The sequence below is a fragment of the Apaloderma vittatum genome, unplaced genomic scaffold, assembly GCF_000703405.1.
Source record: "Apaloderma vittatum isolate BGI_N311 unplaced genomic scaffold, ASM70340v1 scaffold4891, whole genome shotgun sequence".
NCBI classification, from domain to species: Eukaryota; Metazoa; Chordata; class Aves; order Trogoniformes; family Trogonidae; genus Apaloderma; species Apaloderma vittatum.
The window spans coordinates 15,412-28,360 of NW_009697257.1; the positions used below are offsets into that span (position 1 = coordinate 15,412).

The 12,949-nt window shown below is 40.9% G+C and overlaps 1 protein-coding gene across 1 annotated transcript in view; it reads right to left on the reverse strand.

Moving 5' to 3' along the window:
- The window catches only part of MIPEP (mitochondrial intermediate peptidase), a gene marked incomplete at both ends in the record, with an annotated part of 41,963 nt that overhangs the window by 12,031 nt on the left and 16,983 nt on the right, over positions 1 to 12,949 (reverse strand). Inside the window, one exon of the mRNA XM_009877554.1 lies at positions 8,428 to 8,547. Coding sequence (XP_009875856.1) covers positions 8,428 to 8,547 — 120 coding nt within the window. The remainder of the gene's footprint in view (positions 1 to 8,427; positions 8,548 to 12,949) is intronic.

A 12,949-nucleotide genomic window follows, 5' to 3' on the forward strand; every position in this document is an offset into this window, starting at 1 on the left:
GTTCAGCCGGCCATTTATTCACACTCCCAAATCCCTCTCTGCCTGGCAGCTCTCCAGCTAGTCCTGCCCAAGCCTGCAGTGCTGCTGGGGGTTGTTGTGGCCAAAGTGCAGGACCCGGCATTTGGCCTTATTGAATTTCATTGAGTTGGCCTTGGCTCAGCGATCTAGCCTGTCTAGATCCCTCTGCAGAGCCTCCCTACCCTCAAACAGATCAACACTTCCATCCAGCTTGATGTCATCTGCAAACTTGCTAAGGGTGCACTCTGTCCCCTCGTCCAAATCATTGATAAAAATGTTAAACAGGAGTGGCCTCAGTACTGAGGCCTGAGGGACACCACTCGTGACCAGCTATAATTGGATTTAACTCCATTGACCACAACTCTCTGGACTCGGCCGTCTAACCAGTTTTTCACCCAGCAAAGCGTATGACCATCCAAGCCAAGAGCAGGCAACTTCTCCAGGAGAATGCTCTGGGCATTACTAAAGTCAAGGTAGACAACATCCACAGCCTTTCCCTCATCCAACCAGCGGGTCACCATGTCATAGAAGGAGATCAGGTTTGTTAAACAGGACCTGCCCTTCATAAACCCATGCTGACTGGGTCTGATCACCTGGTTATCCTGCACGTGTTGCACAATGGAACACAGGATGATCCGATCCATCAGCTTTCCTGGAACTGGAGTCAGGCTAATAGGCCTGTAGCTTCTTGAATCATCCTTCCATCCCTGGCTACAGACGGGTGTTACATTGGCTGACTTTCAATCAGCTGGGACCTCCCCAGTCTGCTAGGACTGCTGATAAAGGATGGACAGTGGCTTAGTGAGCACCTCTGCCAGCTCTGTCAGTACTCTAGGATGTACTCCATCTGGCCCCATATATCTGTGGATATCGATGTGGAGCAGCAGGTCGCTGACCATCTCCTCCTCAATTGCGAGGGGGATATTTTGCTCCTGGCCCTCATCTCTTGGCTTGTGGGGCTGGCTTCTCTCAGCACAGGTGTTTCTGTTGTTAAAGACTGAGGCAAAGAAGGCATTAAGCATCTCAGCCTTATCCTTATCCTTTGTCACTATATTTCCTCCTGGATCTAGCAGGGGATGGAGGCTCTCCTTGGTGCATTCAACTCCTGCATCCACATTGTTGATATTGAACAGGACTGGCCCTAGAATTGAACCATGAGGAACACCACCACTGGCGACTGCTCACCAGCCATTTGTAGGCTCATTCACTGCAACCCTTTGAGTCCTGCCTTTCAGCTAGTTCTTCACCCAACACATTGTGAACCTGCTTGTTCAGAAGGAGGCTGTGAAGGACAGTATCAAAAGCCCTATTAAAGTTCAGAAAACTACATCCACTGCATTCTCTTCACTTGCTAGGCAGGTGACCTTATTATAGAAGGGTATCAATTTAGTTTACCAGGACTTCCACCTTTCGTGAACCTGTGCTGACTGTGCCTGATCACATTATTCTTTGAATGCCTTTCAGCAGTACCCAGTATAATGTTCTCTATATTTTTTTCAGGAACTTAGGATAGACAAATGGCTCTGGAGTTCCCCGGGTCTTCCCTCACGCCCTTTTTGTAAATTAGAGTAACACTGGCTAGCTTCTGGTCACCAGGGACCTCCCCAGACTCACAAAATCTTTGGTTGATGATAGAGAGGGGGCTTGCCATAACATCTCCTAGCTCCTTCAGAACTCCGGGATGAATTCCATGAGGCCCCATGGACTTGTGAACACTCAGCTGATACAGCTGGTCCTTTACAATTGTAGTGTCCACAAATGGAGAGTCACTGTTCCTGCCCTCATGATTCTCCAATGTCTATCACTATTATTACAGATTGAGGCAAAAAACGCATTGAATGCCTTTGCTTTTTCCTCATTCCTATTAGTCAGATAACTATCTTCAACAACTATTGGTCCAATGTTTTCTTTAGATCTTCTCTTGCTATTAACATACTTTTAAAAGCCCTTCTTGTTCTCTAGAACAACACTGTCCAGTTTCAACTCTAATTGAGCTTTAGCCTTTCATGTCTTCTCCCTGCATACATGAGCCACAGCTCTGTACTCTTCCTTTGAAGCCTGACCTTGTTTCCAGAGATCATACAGCTCAATTTTCCTCCTGAGCTCCATGAGAAGTTCCCTGTTCGGCCAAGCTGGTCTTCTGTCTTGCTTGCCTGACTGATGACACAGTGATCCAACTACTTGGGATCCAAATTCTCCAGATCATTTAAACTCTGCTTTTTGATGATTTCTGCAATCTTGGTCAACTGAAGGAGCTTCTATAAATATTATGAATAAATTCTCATCCAAAAAATTAATTAACAACATAGAACTGCAGTAATTCCTGAGCAGATCCCCTGGTGACTTCCACTTAAAATGTCCCGTTCTGAAACTAAGCTTTCTCCTACTCTGTCAGCATGTTTTCTACATGTTGCCTCAGTTGTACCTCCACAGTTTGTTTGTAGAATTATGATTTGCAAGTATCAGAAGGCTTGCTAAATCTAGAGCTATGCTATCAACAACTTCCTTACTATTCTCAAAGTCATCAATTTCTTAAGAAGAATAGTTTTTTCCATCTGAAATGATTCTTAACAAAACCATGGTTATTTTGCTCACTTGATTGCTCTCAAGGTAGTTATGAGCTGCTTGGTTCTACTTCTTAAGTGACAAAGTCTGAACGATTAGTCTACAGTTTGAAAGTTTTCCTCCCTCGATAAAACTAGTTATCATAACAGCGCTACCCCTTTGTTATGAGTGCCAATTCCTCCAGGTCCGTGACTCCTTTGACAAACATTCTGACACCTTGACTACATCTAACTTAATTATTCTCTCTCTTTCATTCCTTATTCTCATTTGTGGTTCTATCTGTCTCAAAAATTATATGCATTACTTACCTAATCAAGATTCAATTAATCTTTAACAAACATTAAGGCAGAGGCATGGAATATTTTTGCTTTCTCTGACATTTGGGGTTGTTCTCTCCTCCACTCTCTATTATTTCTTTAGTAGTTATGGAGCTCTGTTATATTCACTACTTGCATTTTGCAACTCAGCATTTCCAGCCTTTTTGTTCTGAATTCTTATATTTTTTTAGATATTAGCTCTAATCATATAATGACTTCTATTCTTTATTATCTTAATAAGATCTTTAAAGGACTTGGTCCCTTATTACCAAATCTTTTTTGCATCAAGATAGTTTGTGTCTTTGTTTGGACTCTCTGATAATTATATAATGTCTTTGAAATTATCATAGAATCATACAATGGCCTAGGATGGAAGGGACTTAGAGATCATTTTAATCCAGCCTCCCTGTTGCCACAGACGCCACCTCTCAACTAGATCAGGCAACGCATGGGGACCAAACAGGAATCGAACCTTAGCTATCTTCCAGTTTCAAATATCTAGCAGCCTGTCTCTTTCTGATGCATTGTTTTTAATCATTATTGGCATTTTGAGGTTTTAAACAGCTTAAAAATTCCACAGTTTTACTTTTGGCTCACTAGAGCTTATCCTGTCTTCTATTTTTTACACTTTTATACGGCTTCTACTTTTCTAACAACCTCCTTTTCTCAGATATTCAAACATACAGGCTTTTTCTCACACTCAGTTCTTTTCAGCATCTTACTTATTAGCACCATAAATTTTATTCCCTCATCCTCACTGCAGTATTGGTAATTAAAAATCTCTTTGGTAATTAAAAACCTCTTTACCTTTTAGTGGTTCTTTTTCACTTCCCTTAACCCAGTTTAAGTTTTGCTTTGGTTCTAAGGTTACATTAGTTTAAGTTAAGAAAAATTTTAACTAAAGACAAATTTGGGAAGATTTTAGATAAAATAAATATGAAGTGAAATCACAGTTTAAAATTTAATAAGCAACCATTACTTAGCCTTCCTTACCGATAAATTCAGGATTTATGTTCACCACTTGAACAAAGTTTCAGAAGTTAAGGTTTATCACTTATTTATTTCATTTGCCCAGCCTGACTACATTTCCTTTTGTATGGTGTTGCTGATACTCACGTGAAATGTTACACAGGACTGGAGTTATAACTACACACTAGTAGTCACTCCAAAAACCGACCAAGAAATCCTAAGGCAACAGATGCCACAATGACACAGACGGCAGATTCAATAACGAGGTGCTTCACTCAAAGTGCCAGCCAGCCCTCAGTATGCTGAGGAACAGGCCTATCAAAAACAAAACTCTCCACTGCGATGGCGATACAGAACTTCATAAACCTCATTGTCTCAATTTTTGGCTTCTGACTTACCTAGCACAAGTAAGCATGAGGCCAGGTCACCCTCAAACTCCTAAGACTGCTAAGATGGAAAAAGAGGCAAACAGCTGCTCTTTTGCTCTCTGGTATTCAACAAAATAAAAAAGGGGCTTGAGCACATGGTGACAATGGGTGATGCAGAAACTACTTTCTCTCTTCAGAGAAGCTAGTTCTCTCTCTCTAGTGACATCAGCTCCAGCTGACCAATCTCCCAGATGCCCTTATATGTGCCCTGTTAATGAAATCCTTGTGTTCTCAGCACCCATGGCAAACCACATCTTCCTGCAGTGCCTCACAGCCTCCCTGAGCAAGCATCCAAAACGTCAGGTTGCATCTCATCCATTGATTTTCTTTCTCACGAACATGACAGAAACAATCCCAGCAAGTTAAGACAGGGACCTAGGTGGAGCCTTCCGAGGTCAGGATCCCTGTCTGGGCAGAGTACCCCCAGCTGCAGGAAGAAGAAAGACTAACAACCACATTGGGGATACACCATTTTTTCACACTTCTCCCCTCTAGGGCAACTATAACAATACCTGTCTTGTTTTCTGTTGGCAAACTTGGCTGGCTAACATATTTGGTTTCACAGGTGTTTCAGTCTCTGCAACCACAACCAATCACAGGCCATTAAGAAGTTCTCTTGCTGCCAGAGAAACCTGCACTCTGGACAAAAGCATATAAGTATAATTAAACCTGGAAACTGATGTAAATTTTAGGCCACCAGTAGAGGTGGTCCTTATGAACTAATATGTACCTAACAGGCTAGAGTAAAAAAGTGCATAGCAAATTATTTAGTGCTCAAAAAAATATCAGAAGGATCCCTACATGCCCATACATTCCCTCCTATAAAATATAATTATAATGTGTGGGGGTTAATTCCACTATTGCACTTCGCATTCAGGTACCACACAAGAAATTCTTGTGCTTCTAGAAGAACAGCTTGCTGGAAGACCACGTAATTTTAAAAAATGCAAGAGGGACTCTTTGGCAGCAATCTAAAAAGGAACCCAGATTCACTGTGGCTCACTCTTCAAAATCATTTTGCTCACAATCATAAGCCAAACCAACATCTCCCACCAAACTTCTAGATTAGAATGAAGAAAGGTTACTATGATGGACGGACATTTAATTAATATGTAAGCCCATAATAATTTTCTGAAAATAAGAATCAATAACTCAAACTAATTCAGTATTTCACAAGGGAAATTCAGGTATGATGATTTGGGCATCTGGTGTTTATTGTAGAACCACTTCATTATTGGGAGCTCCTTCCTGTAACCACAGGAGACCACAATCTCCACTATCGCCACTGAGCCTATTTACCCTGTGTCTCAGTTTTTGTTACGATATTGAACCAAAACCCACAGCAGGAGATAGGAATTATTATGCTTGGCGCAGAACTAACGATGGTGTATCATTAAGTTTTGATGACTGTCTCAAAGGAAACTAGTTTTCAAGTCAGAACTCGGGAGACAGGCGGAGGACTAAGCAACAGAGCAAGGGAGAAACTTTGATCATGTCTCAGGTTGATCAAAGGGTCACCTGATACTTCTTAAAAAGTCTCTCTGGGCATCCTGGAGACAAAGGTAGAAGAGACCAAGGGAGATACTCTAAAAAGCAGACAGTGTTATCAATTGCAAGGCAGGCCACAGGAAATGGAAACTGGCTTCACAAGAAATGAGAAGTAATTCAAGATCTTGGAATAAAAGCAGAGTATTGAACTCCCAACAGTGCACAGATTTTGGCACCAAGCACATTCAAGAAGAATTGGCACGAAAATGTGTGGTCATTACTATTTGGTTTATCTTGCTTTCTCAGAAGAGATGAAAGGAAGACTAACTGCTTTTTAAAGGTATCACAAAGACTCAAGAATTCAGCCTGTGCAAAATTTCTATCCATTTTCCAAACTCTGTAACACAAATCTCCTTTGGCAACAAAACTGCGAGACACTACAAAACCAGACAGATACACTTCCTTGCTTCCTGCTTGGCAGTCCTCAGCTTCTGGATTCAGTAACAGAGTGAAGAAATCCCAGTGGAATTTCATCCTCCAGGAGCCAGCAGCAAATCCTGTGTACTTCTGAACAGATAAGCAATCACCAGCCAGAAATCAAGATTTGCATTCTTCAGGAAAATAAAGTCTTGTGGAGCGCTGTTCCTCCGTACTTCCGTCTGTCTTCAGTCTGCTCCATTCTTCCTTTCTGCCTTGCATGTGGCACTAGCTTCTGTGACTGTCTGTGTCAACACAGCCAAGGTAAATACTGCTGCATGTAGTGCCAAGTACCCCAATTCCTGTAAAACTTATCTGAATGGCAAATACAGACTTCTGACAGAATTTTCTTCCCACTATCCCTCCTACTGTTGGGACATAATGCACGACATTTGCTAAGGATGATGCTTTGGTTTACCTTAAAATAGGCATCATCACATAGGTAGAGCAACATTTATTTTGTAGTTTATGTGCCTCATTTTGAAAGCACTATAACAGAAAGGTGCATACAAATTGTCCTATTATCTGAGTTGTGCCTCAGAAAGAAAAAAATTCATCTGCTGAAAATATATGCTGTGCCTCTACAGAAAACGAGTCTGCACAATGAGACTGAAGCTCAAGTACATTCAGGGGATATTTACTGTCAAGAGCATTAAGAGAGAATTAAGGTTTATCAGAAGGATATAACAACAGATGCTTGTGCAGTCCTCACAGACAATGCTACTAGAGAAAATCACATTAATGCACTTAAGAACTTCATAAAGGAAGAATTACTTTTACCCAATATGACTAATTTAAGATATACAAGCCTGACGTAGCAATTCATAACTGAATCTCATAGAATCATAGAATCATTAAGGCTGGAAAAGACCTGGAAGACCATCAAGTCAAACCATCAACCTCACACCACCATAACCACTAAACCAAGGCCCAAAGTGCCATATCTATATGATTTTTAACATCTCCATGGACGGTGACTCCACCACTTCCCTGGGCAGCCTGTTCCAATGCTTAGCAATCCTTTCAGTGAAGAAATTTTTTCTAATATCCAATCTAAATCTCAGTCTTGACTAGACACACTAGACTTTCTGACATTTCACAAGTTCATGGTACATTTTGCTGGGATAAAGTTCCAGGCCAAAACTTGCTGTCTGTCTTCATATCGAGGCTATGCTCATTACAAGACATTATGTTCTTTTAGTAAAAAACCCAATATTTTAAATGGAACAAAAATATCAGGCTAACTTCCAAAGCAGAGAACTGTTCTGGTCAAAGGATAAATAACACCTGCAGAGAACAGTGTAAAGGAGCACTTCTAAAAATTCTAAGAAGTCAGACTTTGTAGATATCTTGCTTCCACTTCTCTGGCTTTGCCAGGCCCACAGTAGCAGCACAGCTTCATTGAGGAAAGGGCATGGATCTCCTAATATCCTTCTCAGAGAACAAAAGTCACATTTTTGCTCAGGAGAAAAGTAAGTTTTCCAAGAAGCAGAAAGAAAAGATCTGGGTATTCTGACCAAAGTGTCAAACAGTGATTTGGGCTCTGGCTGAGAATTCAGCTTCAGGCAGCCCAGGAAATCTCACGACTACCATCTATGCAAACTGCACCTTTGGATGTCACATGAAATACAGAACAAATGCACGATTAGTCACAATAAAGATCAAAATTACGTAGCTCACTATAGCTCAAAGCTTTAACACTTTCAAATGCCATAGGAAAGGATAAATAAGCCAAAGGCCAGAGCAGTACAGTGAGAGAAACTCATTTCCAAGTCCTACTTCACACTGACTTACTCTCACATGCTAACACTAAGAGCACACAAACACCAAGACGCAGCACAGCATTTTGCTGCCTTTTACAGCAGTCTTTTGCAAAGCTACAATAAACCCTCCTTACAATGTATGATTCCCATTGCCTTCCTTAATAGAGAAAACAAAATTAAATTAACCAAGTTCAGCTTGATGAGACTACACCCATTCTTAGCTGAAAAATTTCCAATATCCTACACTCCGGGTAGAGTGACTGAAAGAGAGAAAACTCTTTCAACACGACAATACAACAATAAGCACGCAAGTGTTTGGGGCAATGGGTGGGGAGAGGTAGGGGTATTAATATGCTATTAAAGAAAAGGTGTAGCTTATACAGTCAGTATGTTTCTACTCACTGTATTAGGCACATATGGCAATCCATAAACTTTCTCCTGTGTTTCCTTTAAAATTTCTGTGGTTGACTTTTTTAGAGGATGTTTTCCATGGTAGATTTGGTCCAAGGCAGCATAAAATACCTGAAGAGATAAAATACCCGTTTGTCTTCAGCACATGGCATTAGCATTTGACAACAACAAAAAAACAAATGGAAAAGAATGGGAGAGAATAGGGAGAGGGAAGAGTTTAAATATATATGGTTTTGTAAAGCTGCTAGTTTTAGTATACATACAAGGGGAAAAATAGGGGTTTGGAGTATACCAACCACCACCATCATGACCTAACATAAATTCGTGTTTAGGTCACTGGGAACACTGGCAGAACTAAACTACCTGCATTTTTAAATAAAGTTAAGACCTGTCCCTAAAGCCTTCCAGCAATTACTCTTTTCAAAAAATGGTATTTTAAAACAGATATAATGAAAAGACTTAAATTTAGTTGAGTGGACACAAAAAAATAAGTTACTCCAAGACATGTGCACGCAGCCATGAGAATGTATCACACCTGCAGAGACAAGTCACAGTCCAGGCAGTACATGGAGCTACTGATGACCTTGAGTTTCTGCCAGAGCACTAGAACAGTGCAGTGCTAAGGCACATGCTTCCTTTATTTTACCTCTTAGAATCAGAGTAATAAATTGCTGCAGTGTAAACTTAGCCTGAGACTACACTGCACCAGGAGGGTACTTTGCCAGAGGTAAGAGCTGGTTCATAGGCAAGTTTCTGCAGAAGCACGTGAGCTATGGCCAAACACAGAAGCACGACTGAATTACTGAGGTGTTCACAGATCAGGAAAGCAGCACTGATAAAAGGACTTTTCAAGCAAAGATAGCAAAGCAGAGTATCAGGCACTTTAACAGCAAAAATGAACTTGGCATGGATAGAAGACAGTGGCAAGGCTCAGTGTGTGCCATCACTGAAAAAAAAAAGCAACTTTTTTTTTTAATATGAAGATTTCCTATTCAGTGGAAGTGCAGGCAAGACAGAACAAGAGGACACCCACTGCTGTGTAACATGAGACAAGTTTGAGAGGTTTCGTGGGGCCAAATATTTAAGCTGAAGAGTTGAGGTCAGGACATCCTGTGGTAGGCACACTTCATAGAAAAACTGACACTAGGGAGCCTCAAAACGCTTTTGTGAAGCAAATAATTTGGCTAGAGATTCAGGCCCAGTCACACTCCCAGGGACACTGCAGTACCATTCCCAATGAGATAAACACACTGGTTTAGGAATTAAAACCATGAAATGCAGAAATTTTATGGATGAAAGGCTGTTTGGAGGCATTCTCCATCCACGGAAAATGGATGTTTTACGTGATCTGAATTATACAACCCCCTCAACCTGTGAAAAGATTCTTTATTACAAAATTTGGGTAGAAAACCATTCTGGATGCTTTAATAATTCATCAAAATTCAACATTTGTTTTATTTGGGCTGGATACAATGCATACTTTCAACAAAATTGTGACTGTTTCTAATGTCTACATGTATAATGGACTGTATTTCTTCTGTATGAATAAGTTGTTTTCTAACATACAGAATTTTGATAAATCCTTTGAAAGTATTTGTTGAGAAATGATAAATGTGAAGGTTGATTTTTTCTTCAAGAAAAACTAAGTGTTATAAGCAGAGGAGTGAAGAAGCCACAACTTGCAGGAGCTACTCCTAAACTTCCTGCTTGCTTCCTACATAGTTAATGAGGAGAAAAAAAAGGTCAGCAAGACTTAAACCTGCACAATCAGCCATTAATGACATTTCAAGTTTTATATATGCCTCAGATAGCAATATTGAACAAGAGACACAAGCATTTAAGATTGCTCATCTACTAACACAGAGCAGGCAGCAAACATCTCTTCAGAGGATAAATCCATGAAGACACTGCACAAAATGGCAAACAATAACGAGCAGTTCATTTTTTAAAACTAAATTTTGCAGGGCTACTTTCATTTTTCCATTCTTACGCTGACAGCATGAAAAACTAAAAATCTAAATAAAAACCTACACTAGATTGTGAAAAACTACACTATTTTTCATTCTTATCTTAGAAAAGAAAGAGGCTTTGCAATGCTTTGCTTTTAGTTTTCATCCTCAGAGCTGGTCTCTAGAATCCCGGTTCATTTTTTAATGAAGTTTAACAAAAGCTACAGCATTTATAGTTGCAAAGATGAGTGAGAATACGACCAACAGAAAGAACCGTGAATAGATCTGAAAATTACCTAATGTAACAGTCCTAGGAAACTCACTTTCTCCTGTAACCAGAGGCCTTTGTGACTCTGCAGGAGTCATTTCACACCAACTTCCCTTTCCTCCACAAAAAGCAAAACCAGACACGAGCCTCTTTCCTCTGTCCCCCAGCTTTGGTAGGACCTGTTTGCGGTTGCTCTTGAGTGTTCCTCACAAGCTGGAACACACTACACTGCAGCGTAACCCTCTCTAATGAAAAATCTGGATTCAAACAGTGGGGATACGTCAGCTGAAGGCCTGTGGAACGGACTGCCTAAAGAACACTGTGGTGGTAGGGAAATGAGTCACTGAAGCCAGCCATAAGCTTTCCACCGATCCTGGCACATGTAAAGCGTGGGAAGAAAGCTATGAGCCAGGCCACCTGGACAGCATAGCTTAAAAAAAAAGAAATCCATCCCTGAAAAATAAACTTGTATGAACTTTATAGCCATAAGCATTCCCATCTACAAATCACAGTTCTGAGTGTTTACACAGGCCTTTGAAATGGGAGACAGAGACATATCCCAGGACCACAGGATTTCAGGCAATACTACTGAGGAGCATGCTAACACTTAGTATTAAGCAGTAGCTACAAAATGATTTCTAATTTCAATAAAACACATTTCCCAAAAGACCTAAAAATATTAAAAGGCCATCAAATAGTTACCTCTCTTCATACTGTTTGTCTAGTTTGCACTGACACTGGTATTTATTAGTTTCACTCGATTCCAGTTCTTCCTAGCTCCTTGTCTGCTTAAGAGCATGAATATGTAAACAGTTACGCATTTTCCAGTGAAGTTACCACTGACTGAAAGACTCTGGGACTCGATCTGCATGGCAAAAAGCCTTACAAGAAGATGTGTGGATTCTCCTGCCTTTTCTCTCGAGTAACTGATTACCTGAGTCGGAAGAAAATGTAGAGGTATTTTAGTTATAGTAAAAAGCCAGCATAATTTCTTATTTTCACATGCCAATAGAATAATTTTCTGAACAGAACAGCGAAGGGCCTTTAGGCATTTTCCTCACTGCTGGAAAATTTGTAAGCCTTTTTCTTTCTTTTAAAGATCAGATATGGCTCATCACCCACATAGAGTATGCTCTTTGCAAAGTCTGAAGGGAAGTTATTAGAGTTATCATTCACATTTTTTTTCAGATATATACATTAGCAGTACAAAAATACTTTGGCAGTATATGTTCATAGAATCATAGAATACCAGGTTGGAAGGGACCATCTAGTCCAACTCTTTAAGGTAAAGAAATGCAGTTTAAACAAAATGGCCCAGCATCCTGTCAAGCCAAACCTTAAAATGGTGTAAAGTCGGGGAATCCACCACTTCTCTTTGAAGATTATTCTAATGGCTGATTGCCCTCATGGCGAAAAATTCTCCTCTGGAGTCCAGTCAGAATCTCCCCAGGAGCAACTTGTACCCATGACTCCTTGTAAAAAGGGAGTCTCCACCTTCTTGGTAGCCACCCTTTGTGTACTGGTACATGGTAAATAAGATCTTCCCTGAGCCTTCTCTTCTCAAGGCTGAACAAACCCACTTCTCTCAGCCTTTCTTCACATTAGAGGTCTTCTAGTCCTCTGATCATCTTTGCGATCCTTCTCTGGACCCTTTCCAGCCTGTTCCCATCTTTTTTGTATAGCAGGGACCACAACTGAACACAGTACTCAGGGTTTGGTCTGATCAGCGCTGAGTGGTACGATGACTTGTTTATCTCTGCTGGTGATGCCCTTGTTAATGCAGCACAGGATCCTGTTGGCTATCTTTGCTGCTGCAGCGCACTGTTCACTCATGTTGAGCCTGATGTCCACCAAGTCCCCCAGGTCCCTCTCTAAAGGGCTGCTCTCCAGCCTGGTGGATCCCAATCTGAGCTGCGTTCATGGGTTGTGTATTCCCAGGTGGAACTGTCCCAACTGAACTTCATAAGGTTCCTGCTAGCCCACTCCTCCAGCCTGTCTAGGTCTTCCTAGAGGGTGGCTCTTCCTCTTCTGGAGGGTCAACTTCCCCACTTATTTCAGTGTCATCCACAAACTTCATCACAATGCTCTTGACCCCAACATCCAGATCATTTATGAAGATAACAAACAGTGTTTGGCCCAATACTGATCCCTTGGGGACCCCACTTGTGACTGGCTGCCAGTCTGTGAAAGAACTATTTACTGCCACCCTCTGGGTAAGGCCTGTTCTTCAATGAATTATTATACTTTTAAATCTGCACAAGTAACAATACACATTTCTACAAAGGAATGTATGAAC